This window comes from Mustela lutreola, chromosome 10 (assembly GCF_030435805.1).
Source record: "Mustela lutreola isolate mMusLut2 chromosome 10, mMusLut2.pri, whole genome shotgun sequence".
Taxonomy (NCBI): domain Eukaryota; kingdom Metazoa; phylum Chordata; class Mammalia; order Carnivora; family Mustelidae; genus Mustela; species Mustela lutreola.
Genome location: NC_081299.1, coordinates 41013355 through 41026024, shown reverse-complemented (window position 1 = coordinate 41026024; position 12670 = coordinate 41013355). Strand labels below are relative to the sequence as shown.

At 39.9% G+C, this 12670-nt stretch overlaps 1 protein-coding gene across 5 annotated transcripts in view; it reads right to left on the bottom strand.

Moving 5' to 3' along the window:
- The window catches only part of OSBPL9 (oxysterol binding protein like 9), a 165181-nt gene extending 158324 nt beyond the window's left edge, over positions 1-6857 (bottom strand). For 3 of the 5 annotated variants that reach the window (XM_059136136.1, XM_059136135.1, XM_059136139.1), the window contains exon 1: positions 6693-6821. In XM_059136136.1, the coding sequence (XP_058992119.1) occupies positions 6693-6803 (111 nt within the window). In that variant the 5' untranslated portion in view covers positions 6804-6821. Of the gene's footprint in view, positions 1-6692 lie in introns of all 5 variants that reach the window. The other 2 variants (XM_059136137.1, XM_059136140.1) reach the window with 1 other exon arrangement.
- Between the last annotated feature and the right edge of the window lie 5813 nt (positions 6858-12670).

Here is a 12670-nt window from a genome sequence, read left to right as displayed (position 1 = left end):
AGAGAGAGAGAGGAGGAAGCAGGCTCCCCGCTGAGCAGAGAGCCCAATGCGGGACTCGATCCCAGGACCCTAAGATCCCAGGACCCTGAGATCATGACCTGAGCCGAAGGCAGCGGCTTAACCCACTGAGCCACCCAGGCGCCCAACAAAAACAATATAAATAGAGTTAAACATTTTGAGATAATGATGAAATAAATCAAATGTTATAATCTCAAACAACCTAATAACCTTTAATGTGTCCCTAGCCATTCCATTTTTCCAGGTACCAAGGCCATTAATCTAAATCTTTTACTACACTCCTTAAGTCCTAACTCTACTCTTATTTTTAACATGGATCTTGATTCCTGTTCTACATTTAAGCAAAATCCTACTGTAGAAGGCCCACCCCTTAATTCCATATCCCTCTCTGCCTCTTTCACAATAAAACATCTCAAGCAATCTACATTCACTTTTTCTACTTCTTACACCTTACTCTTTAAACGAATCCAATCTGCCTTTCCTCCGCACCAACCACCCAAAAGAAACTGATCTCACTAAGGGCATCAATGATCTCCAAACTGATCAATCCAGTAGATTTTTTAGTCTTCACCTATTCAGTCTTCTCAACAGTACTCAGGCCAACTCACTATTCCCACCTTGACTGCCACATTCTTCTGGTTTTTCTCTTATTGTATCTCTGGCTGTCCCTTGTCACTCTCTCGTGCAGCTTTCTTCTCTGCCAATCCCTTGGATATGATTGTGGTTTAAAAATCTGTCCACAAATTCTTTGACACTCCTCTCAAAAGGTAGGGCCTAATTCCCCTTCCAATGCCTCAAATTCCTAATCCCATGAGAATGAGCTAAACTTTATGATGCATTTCTAATGAACAGAATAAGGCAGAAGTGATGTTCTCAGACTAAGTCATAAAAGGCACTGTAGTGACCTCCTCATTTTCACTTTGATCACTCCCTCTGGGTGAAGCCATAAAGCCAATCAGAATGACACTAATCTAGCCCAATGGAGAGGCTGACTGGTGAGGAACTGAGGCCACATTCCAACAGCCAGTAAGGAACTTAGGCCCTGTGCCAAATGCTGGATGAGTGAGTCATCCTGGAAGCTGATCCTTCAACTCCAGTCACGCCTTTCACAGGACCACAACCCTAGCCAATGTCTTGACTACAACTTCTTAAGATCCTGAGCCAGAACCACCAGGCTAAGTCACTCCCAAAGTTCTGAGCCACAGAAACTATGATAATGTTTGTTGTTTTAAATTGCTAAGTAATGGGGTAACTGACTACAAAGCATGTACTAATCCAATGATGTTTCTCAGCATCCTAATTATTCTCTCAATTCTCCATGTATAAAGCTAATATATCTGTAACCACTTTTTCCCTCAATTCTAAACTACAGGACATCTTTTTATCAATTTCAATATGCCCTAAAGCAACCTCTTCCCCAACCTGTTCCTCCTCTCTTCCCTATCATTATTCACCCATATAAAACCGAAAAAACTCCGTTTCATTAGACAACTTCTCTCCTTATACTCATATCCAAACACTAAGTCCTAAAACTATGACCTGATTATTTCTCTGCAGTGACAGTCTTCTTTAAAGAATACCTGTACCTCCTGATCAATTTTAAAATCATAGAGACAACCAGACATCATGTACCACTTGAGGTAATGTTTCACCTATGAAGAATTCTTGCCCAGAAGTAAAAAAAAATTATCTGATTAAGTTTCTAGCTCGACTTATCCATTTATACAGTTCCTATATTGTAGGAAATACAGACAACAAAGGAACATATTTAAACGCACCACAAAAACACTGCCAGTAAAATCCAGAATGTGGAAAATTCTACAGAATAAATGATCTGGTTTCTTCAACAAACAGAAAAAAGAAAGAAATGGAACTGGAATTCTGACTCAGACCAAATGGTGAGGGAGAGATGTGTGAGACAATCAAGGAAATTGAACACTGATATTACATATTAGTAAATTATTATTAGTAATACTTAGTTGTAATAATGATATTATGGTAACTTTTTTTTTTTTAAAGACAGACCTTAACTTTTAGTAATACATCTGAAATATTCACAAATTAAAGGATACAGTATCTGGGATCTACTTTAAAATGAACCAGTGGGGAAGGAAAGAACTGAAGTATTAACAAAACTAGATTGGCTACATGTTGATAACTGTACAAACTGGATGACAAGAATTCATTTTAAGATCCTCTTTTATGTATGTTTGAAATTTTATGTAATAAAAATTTTCCTAGGGGTCCCTGGGTGGTTCAGTGGGTTTAAAGCCTCTGCCTTCCACTCAGGTCATGATCCCAGGATTCTGGGATCGAGCCCCGCATCGCATGGGGGGTGGGGGGGGTGTCTCTGCTCAGCGGGGAGCCTGCTTCCTCCCTTCTCTCTGCCTGCCTTTCTGCCTACTTGTGATCTCTGCCAAATTAAAAAAAGAAATTTTTTTTCTATAATAAAAAGTACTTACAACACTTAATGATTTCCACTGCCCTGGAGGGTAAAGTTCAAATTCCTTAGCTGTTTATCCAGACAGCCTTTCATTATCTGGCCCCTACCTACCTCTTCAGCTCATCTCCTGTCTATCTCAGGGCCCAAACTTCAGAGCTATCTAACTCCTTACTCTTGGCTCCTTTGAAAACATTTATTTCCACTATCTCAAGCAGTTATCTCTCTCTCTCTGCTCACACAGCTAACTTCTATTTATCACAGGTCACAACAAACTTGTTTCTTCTAGGAAACTTTCCATGACCTTCCAAGACTGAATCAAGTTACTTACCTACACAGCCCCAAGCATCCTATGCTTCCCTGATCACAGCTCTTACTTGCTGTATCCCCCAGCAGACTCCAGGCGTCATGAAAGCATAGATTATTTCCATTTTATTTGCCATTTTATTTTTTTTTAAAGATTTTATTTATTTATTTGACAGAGAGAAATCACAAGTAGATGGAGAGGCAGGCAGAGAGAGAGAGGGAAGCAGGCTCCCCGCTGAGCAGAGAGCCCGATGTGGGGCTCGATCCCAGGACCCTGGGATCATGACCCGAGCCGAAGGCAGCAGCTTAACCCACTGAGCCACCCAGGCGCCCCTTATTTGCCATTTTAATGCCTCCTTTGGGCATTGCACCTGGCACACAGTAGGTTCTCAATAAACATTTGATAAATTTACAAAAGGCATGACCTTCACTAATTTTCTAACCTTCCAACTCCCCATAGAGAACTCCCTCCATTTTCCTTCCTTTTTCACCTTCTTTTGTGATAATGATTCACATAAATGGTTGGCTGTTCACAGTGTTCCAAATTTATACCTTATCTTATCTAACAAACTCATTACTTATGTGCTATAAACTAACATTTATAGGCCTGATCTACATTTCCAGGCCTGACCTATGGCTCCAAATGCCTTCCAGACTCCCACTATCTCCCATATACAGTTTTACACCAGAGCTGCTCAGAAACCCTCAGTATCTTCTTAATGCATCTTTATGTTCTCAAGTTTCCCATTTTGTGCATATTTTCCATTGCCTAAAATGCCCTTCTTCTCTTCTCCCTTTATCCTATAAATCTCAGCTCAAATGTCTCCCTCCCCTTTTCTAGGCAATGTTCCCACAGCACTCTATTCTTATTTCTACCGTAGTATTTATCATATTGTTTTGAAATTTATCATACCGTTTTGAAATCATGTTTAAGTGTCTGCTGCTAGACTGTGAGTTCCTAGGTAGAAGGGACTCTCTTTCCTTCATTCTCTACCACCACCATATAGAATACAATGCCTGTTATAAAGTCAGTCCCAAATAAATGCTTGCTGAATGAACTACACTGTATTGTTTCTAATAATTAAGAGACTGAACTGGAGCTGAAAAGATTGTCTAAATAATACTTTCCTAAAGCAGACAATCAGTTTCTCTCTTCTTGTATTGGGCAGAACAATACTATATGAAGCTCTTTTTCAAAAAACTGGAAATTCAGAGTATGAAAATTAAAGAAAGATAAAGTAAAAAGACCATTCAATCCCAGAGAACAGGTCTAGGTCTAGGCCCAGGCCCAGAGAAAAAGATCCAGGCTGAGATGATGTTTAGGCGAATCTATTCAGTTCATGGCATTCCCAGTGATTCTAACCTAACTCTTGAGATTATCCCAATATCAAATCCCAGTAGAGGAAAACTCTAAAGCAAGGCCAATCTACTTTAGTTCAGTGTTTTCATGGCCATCCTGGAATAGATCTCTGACCACAGAATCAGACCAGAGCCTGATTTTGGAAACAAAGTACAGAAGTGATTGCTATTTATTACTCTGCTAAAACACTAATGTAATTAATTCAGATACTTTTTCTGGAAGATGTAGCTCCAAGTTATTAGACCCATGCAAATCACTAAGCTGTACCTTCTAAGCCTTCTAAATCCTAATGCACTAAAACACTGTCCAAGCGTACAGAAGTCCTTGCCAATGTTCAATGTGTCTCTTTCTTTAAGCGAATACCTATCCTCTTCTCATCTTTGTGGGACCTCCTCTAATTTGGGATTAGGTATCATTTTATTTTCACAAGATAATTTTACTTTGTAATACTTCCTTGCTGTTTCTCTAGAAGCAAATGCTTTAATACCAAAGAACCAGAAAAGGGAGGGGGGGGAATACTTCTAAATAGCCATTAGTGAGAAATATGATATCTCCTTCAGCTGACAAGGATGATGTTTTAGAGTCTGGTCTCAGAAGGCAGAAATTAGGCATTGGGGGAAGGGTGGGAGAAGTATACGAAAAACCTGTATTTAGTTAATAAGGCAAAGAGTGATTATCAAGGTTTCAAAAACTAAAAGGGCCAGGAGGCAGAAAAAGGATACACTAAAGAAAAAAAAAAAAAAAACAGGAAAAAGGAAGATTCTGTCTGGGCTAGGAGCTCCTAAAAACCCTAGCTTGGGGCTTCTCCAGTATGGCCCTAGATTTAGACCAATACAAATTTGGGACTTGTAGAGTTAACGTAATTGCATCGTGCCACTTTATTGAAATTACTCTACCCTGAAGAGGCTGGAAAGAGTCCATGAGAATTCGGATTATCACGTCTATTAAAACCCAACAGTACTCTTCATCTGTCTGAGCCACGGGATTTCATAATTGCAGAGTTTTCAGAATGTAATGTTCAGCTGCATCTCTTTCAAGGCTACCTAAAGATAATCTTGAACAATAAGTTTAAATCGCATTCAGGTTTGGTCTTTTTCTCCCTTCAAAAATTATGTAAAGAAAGGACGTTAATAGTTAAAGGATGTTGAAAGTTATATTTTTTTACTCCTGCAGACTAGCCTTTAGTAACTCACAGCTTGCACTTTTCTCCTCCCCGCAGGTTAAGTGCAGTGAAAACAGAAAGCCAGGAATCCGGAATCCTCATTATACCACTTACTGCTAGCTTTGTGATCTTGAGCAATCATTTAAAAGCCTAGAGCCTCAGATTCCAAAACTGTAAAATGAGGATAACAAATACCTATCTTGCGTTGTTATTGTGAGTGAAATGAATTAAGGAAACCACTAAACCAGAATATAAACTCCAGAGAAAATGGTGAGTATCTTAATCTCTGTTGATTCTTGCTCACACGCACACATATGTGCACACACAACCCCACACACACGTAGCTCAAATGTTAATAATATAATAATAACATATAGTGGGAATTCAATAAGTATTTTTCAAATGAATGAAAATACTAGTGCCCCCACCTCTCTCATCATTAACCCAAAAGTGATGATTTTCTTCTTCTATAATTCTCTGAAGCCTTCAAGAAATTCTATTTTGTCCTTTTAAGCCGTTTCTTCCCTTTCGTTGGCTATTACTAACTATCCACTATTCAGAGACCGTAACTTTGTAAGTAATTTCTCCAATACCACCCACGTATTTCTAATGCGGTAGGTGTGGAACGGATAGTCAGAGCATAAGAATCATGGCAATTCGTGCACTTGCTTGCGGCCACTGGTTCGCGTTTAACTACAGCAAGGCCCTCAACTCAGCACTCCCCAAAATACAACTTTCAGGAGACGCCTCATATCCATTTCTGTCTTCGCCAGCAAAAGCCGCCTGAGTGGGAAACCCTTGGCTTCAAAAGTTAAGGCATCAGTTACGCTCGCCTCTCACAGAATAGCGGCGTGCGTCCCATGAAAGAAACACTCAGTTTGGGCAGACAGGAGGGATTTCGGACTTGTTCGTGCAGCTAGTCACCTTAGGACCTGGTCAAGCTTGTGTGAACACCGCTCGGAGAAAACAACGCTCTTTAACCCCTGGAGAGAAGCTAAGGGGCGCGGCCGTCTACTGGGCTGGGTGGGCCAATGTCAAGTTCACGATAAAGTGGGGCGATCACACGGACTACGTAACCTGACCTTTTAAATCATGGCTAGGACCACCCTCACCCGTCTACACCCCGGCTGGATCCCACCACAGCTTAATACCGGACCCTAAAAAAGGAACGCGGCTCGCCCCTAACCCATAAATCAGACATCCACTGCCTGCTTATTGGCTGCGCCAGCATCTCCTTCACCCTCATTGGCTATCCGGGGCGTAAAACCTCCCCTCACGAGGGAACCCTCCGGTACGGCGGCACCCCCAGTTTAGCAACCTCTACCCCGCTACCAAAAAGCCCGCCCCCCCCACCCCAGGGATAGCGACCTCCGAGGCGCTCGGAGTTTTGCCCCACGAGGTCTCACCGTGTAATACGAAAGCAGCCCTGCATTGTAGTCCAGCACAAACCAACGGTACTGCCAGCCCTTCATCACGTTAGTCCATTTACTCAGCGGCCCTTCCATGATAGACGCCATCTTGGGAGCCGCCAATGACAACAAACGGCCTGACGTCACTCGCCTATAAGGCATTCACCATGTGGGGGCGGGGCCGCCGCGGGAAGAGGCGGGACCGGGCGGGACCGGGGCGGGGCCAGCTGTGCTGCTCCGGGTAAACTCCCTCCCATGCCCACAGCTATCAACCTCAAACAAGCTTTCTTGGGGCGTCTATTGTGCGTCCATTGTGTGCAGAACTGGGTGCCAGGGATGTGAGGAATGCAAGCATGAATACCGTTAAGATTATTTATTAACATAAGTAATTTTATTACGCATGATACCTTACAAGTCCCAAAGATTTCACATCTGATATTCATTTATGCATTCATTTCACAAATCCATTCATTTAAGAAATACTTGCTATTTTGTGTTAGATACTCTTGGGCTTTGGGGATTCAGCAGAGACTTCATGAGGGGCGGAGGGGAACAAGCAATAAAATAGTAAATTATGTAGTATATTAAACACTGGTAAGTGCTGTGGAAAAAAATTAAGCAAGGAAAAAGGCAGAAAGTGGGAGATGCAATTTTAAATCCCAAATAGAGAAGGCTTGAAGAAGGTAACTTTTGAGCGAAGACCTAAAGAAAATGAAGGAGAGAACCTAGGAGAAGACTTCCAAGGGAAGGAATAACAAGTGCAAACACCTTTAGCCTGGCATGTTGAAATATCAGCAAGTTCAGTGTGAGTGGATGTCATGAGCACACTATGAAGTACATACACAGGCTGTGTCTTTTCACAAAGTCAGCTTTATTCAGTCATAAACAAAGTTAATCACAATTATAAAGCAGGTTCAGGATTCCAAATTCAATGACATTTCACCATGTGATTAAACTTGGCTTCTTAAACAGCACAAAGAGCAGGACAGAAGATAAACCATACAACAAACAGGATTACGGAAAGGTGTAGGAAGTTAAGGAACAAACACAAATTAGTCTGTGGGTGCACAGTTGAGATAAGGCCTCAGTCTAATCCAGGTCAGCTTTCAGCGCTTACTGTTTATTATGTTCATGTCCTGAAGGATCTCAGTTCTGTTCAGAGATCAAACTGACCAAGACTTTGGTGGCAGTTGCCTTTTTTAAGTGGTCACACATAGAGAGGTCATGTCTGAAGAGTCTGTTTGCTGCAAAAATCCTCCCCTTTTTGAAGGCATTTAATTGGTCTTGGGACCCTGCAGGTGTCTTCTGGTTCTGCTTGTTACCAGTTCCGGGCTATCAGATGATGCTGGTCCCAGAGATCTCTCCCAGGTCCTGTACCTTTAACTACTTGTGTCATTGCTTGACATAGGCTCCTGTTTAACAGGAGTGACTCCATTTTGCTTTCTATGGAGCAACAGTGAGCTAGAGAGAAAGTTGTAGGAGACAAGGTCAAAGAAGTAAGGGTAGGGGTGCCTGAGTGGCTCAGTGGGTTAAGGCCTCTGCCTTCTGCTCAGGTCATGATCCCAGGGTCCTGGGATTGAACCCTACATCCAGCAGAGATTGAACCCTACATCTCGGCAGAGAGCCTGCTTCCCCCTCCCCCCTGCCTGCCTTTCTGCCTACTTGTGATCTCTGTCAAATAAATAAATAAAATCTTTTAAAATTAAAAAAAAAAAAAGAAGAAGAAGTAGGGGTAGATCACTAAGAGCCTATAAGTACAATAAAAAGATTGTCATGTTATATTAAGCACTGTTCAAGGTCCTGGAAATGCAAGAGTGAAAGATCCAGAAAGGTTCCTTCCTTTCTAAAAGCCTAAATTTGGTGATGAAAAGCAAACACTAACTAAAAAAGTAAATAAGAAAAATATCTAATACTGATTTAAAGATTTTTTTTTTTTTTAAATTTGAGAAAGAGAGAGAGCATGAGAGGAAAGAGGTCAGCGGGAGAAGCAGACTCCCTGCTGAGCGGGCAGCCTGATGTGGGACTCGATCCTGAGACTCGATCCCAGAACTCGATCCCGGGACTCAATCCCGGGACTCCAGGATCGTGACCTGAGCCGAAGGCAGTTGCTCAACCAACTAAGCCACAGGCACTCCATCTAATACTGATTTAAAACAAAAACAAAACCTTGCAGAGAATTTAAGTAAAGTGATATAATAGGAAGTCAGTGAGTGGCTACTTTATATTGGGGATGGTTGATCCAGAAATGGCATTTAGATTAAGATGTGAAGGATAAGAAAGAGCCAGCCATGAATATATGAAGGAAAGAACTAAAAGGGGAGCTGAGAAATGGGGCATTAGCTAGAAGTGGAGGTGAAATCAAGGGAGAGGTTTTCTTTATCTTTTATTTATTTTTTGAACTTAAAAAGTATTTTTATTCAGGTCTGTTTTGTAAATCCCTTTTCTTTGCTGATAACACAAATGCTAGGAAAAAGAATATCACTGAGGGAGCTAAACAAAGAACCTATTTACTAGCTAATCAAATTAGGTGCAAACCTAAAGTAAGATTAATTGATGCGTTTAATCTTATTATCTTTTTGGTCGCCTGGATGGCTCAGAGGTAAGCATCTGCCTTCCACTCAGATCATGATCGCAGGGTCCTGGGATTGAGTCCCGCCTTGGGCTCCCTGCTCAGCCTGGGGTCTGCTTCTCCCCTTCCCACTCCCCCTGCTTGTGTTCCCTCTCTCACTATCTCTCTTTCTCTCTGTAAAAAATCTTTTTTTTTTTAATTTATCATTATCTTTTTTCCCAGTTTTTTGAGATATAATTGACATATAACATTGGATACGTTTAAGATGTACAACATAATTATGTATGTAAATAGAAATGATTATATACCTAACTAGATATATATAACAAAATGATTACCACACTGTCTTGTTAATATCCTCACCTCATCACACAATTTTTTTCGTGTGATGAGAACTTTAAATATCCATTCTCTTAGTAACTTTTAAGTATACAATATAGTATTGTTAACTACAGTTACCTTATAGAACTTATTTACCTTATAACTGGAAGTTTTAACTTTTGATTGCCTTTTAATTTGACATAGTCTTACTTTTTGCTTTTTGCTTTTGTTTCATATCCAAAAAAATCATTGCCAAGACTAATGTCAGGAAGCTTTTTCACTGTTTTCTTCTAGGAGTTTTATGGTTTCAGGTCTTACAATGAAATTTTTAATTCATTTTGAGTTAATTTTTGTGAGGAGTCTAGTTTCATTATTTTTCATTATTTTGCATATGAATATCCAATTTTCCCAGCACCATTTATTGAAAAGACTATCTCCTCTCCAATAAGTATTCTAGGTTCTATGTCAAATACTAGTTGACTGTCCAACATGAATGGAGGGTAAGTGAATGCTAAGTGAAATAAGTCAGTGAGAGAAACACAAATACCATATGACTTCACTGACATGTGGAATTCAAGAAACAAAACAAACAAAGAAAAAAAGGGACAATAATAACAACAAAACCAGACTCAAATACAGAAAACAAACTAGTGGTTGCCAAAGGGGAAATGGGTGGAAGGAAGAGTGAAATAAATATAGGGGATTAAGAGTACACTTATATTGACGAGCACGGAAAATTGTATAGAATTGTTGTATCATTATATTGTCCACCTGAACCTAATATAACACTATATATTAATTATACTTCAATAAAAATAAAATAAGAGGGCAACTCCGATGGACATTCTCCAGATTAAAAAATACAAAAATATAAAATATTTAAAAATTAAAAATATTTTGGGGGCACCTGTGTGGCTCAGTGGGTTAAGCCACTGCCTTGGGCTCAGGTCATGATCTCAGAGTCCTGGGATCAAGTCCCGCATGGGGCTCTCTGCTCAGCAGGGAGCCTGCTTCCCTCTCTCTCTCTCTCTCTCTGCCTGCCTCTCTGTCTGCTTGTGATCTCTCTCTGTCAAATAAATAAATAAAATCTTTTTAAAAAATTAAAAATATTTTTAAAATATAAAAATATTTATATAAATATATAAAATATTAAAATATACATAAATATAAAAATATATTTTTAAAAATATAAAATATATTTTAAAATATGAAGGTTGGGCCTTCATAAATGTTAATTATAAGAATATTCTCTCCTCCCCCTGCAAAGAACTCTTGATCTAGCTCAGTTCAGCAATTCAATGTATTAAATTGTATAGAGCAGGGGCACCTGGGTGGCTCAGTCATTACGCGTCTGCCTTCAGCTCTGCTCGAGATCCCGGGGTCCTGGGATTGAGCCCCACATTTGACTCCCTGCTCAGTGGGAAGCCTGCTTCTCCCTCTCCCACACCTCCTGCTTGTGCTCCCTCTCTCCCTGTCTCTCTCTCTTTCTCTGTCAAATAAATTAAATCTTTAAAAAATTTTAAAAAATATACTGTCTAGAGTGAAAGACCCTGATTTACAGATATGTGGATGAAGTCCCTCCCCTCAGAAAGTTTCTAGTCCGGTGGGAAGGATGAGTCATACACACAAAAGTCAGAGGAAAATAAAAGTCATCAAAGAAATACAAATAAAATGCAATTGGAAGTCATAAAAAGGAAAAACCTGTTCAGGGAATTGAAAATGATGGTCAGTCAGCAAAGGTGTTTATTAGCAAAAGGCCACTCTCATAATTATTGAAAACATATCATGTGTTTCCTATAGTCAAGAGTTGGTCTGACTATTGGCAATTCAAGAATCTGAGTTCTTCATACTATTCATCGCAAACCACACATTTTTTTAAAGATTTTATTTATTTGTTCGACAGAAAGAGAGAGTACAAGCAGGGGGAGTGGGAGGCAGAGGAAGAGGGAGAAGCAGTCTTGATGTGGGGCTCAATATGGGGCTCAAGCTGAAGACCCTGAGATCTTGACTTGAACTGAAGGCAGGTGCTTAACTGACTGAGCCACCTGGGCACCCCATAATTTGTCTTAAAAGAAGTCCATTGTTCTCAATGTGCATGAGGAATATTTTCTTTATTATCCTTATTTATATGACTTTTCAATATTTTCCATAAAAGATAGAAAAACAGAATAGAAAGAACTTGACCCTAGAATTAAAGAGCTGAGGATGAGGTGTCCTAGTCCTGCCATTTTGGTAATGGCTTGGGTAAGCCTTTGTAAGACTTAAATTCCTCTTCTGTAATCATGAAAGTAATCATCTCCATCTAATTTAAGGAGCAAATGAGAATATATATGAAGGAGACAGAAGTCAGTAAAAGTTACCTTCCTTCCTTTTCTTGGGAGAGCCTCTTTCCTGTAGGTTACAATTCAACAAAATTTGTTGAGAACAAGGCACCTCTTGACACATTCAAGAAAGATAAAGAAAGAGTTTCTATCCAGTAGCTAACCTGGAGCATAAAACATGCATGCAACTGAGGTAATACAAAGCTGTTCTCTTCTTGGATATATTTTTTCTCATTAATTCTGCCACTTATTGAGTAGCTACCCTGTGCCAAGGACTGTGCTAGGAGTGTGATATACCTTCTCAAATTTAATCATTGCAATAACCCTATCAATGTATTAGCCTCCATATTTTGCAAATAAAGAAAATGAGATTCAAAAAGATTGACCAATGTGCCCAATATTAATAATATTAATAGTATTAATCAGTGAGTATATGAGTCCATATAAACACATGTCTATCTTTTTGTTATGCTACATGGCCACACTACACACTTCTCAGAAAAAGTTGATATTCTAGAAACATTATCCAGCAGAACACTTCATGTTGCCGATACCTTTTGGGATAAACCAAGTATTGGGATCTTGAAACATCACGGTTCAGACTGAGTAAAAAAAATTACATAGTGTTAATTACTACTTCTCTGTTAGCTTCTTCTTTTTCTTTTTTTTAATCTTTTACTTATTTGTCAGAGAAAGAGAGAGAGAGCACAAGCAAGGGGAGTGGCGGGCAGAGGGAGAAGCAGGTTCCCTGCTGAGCAAGGAGC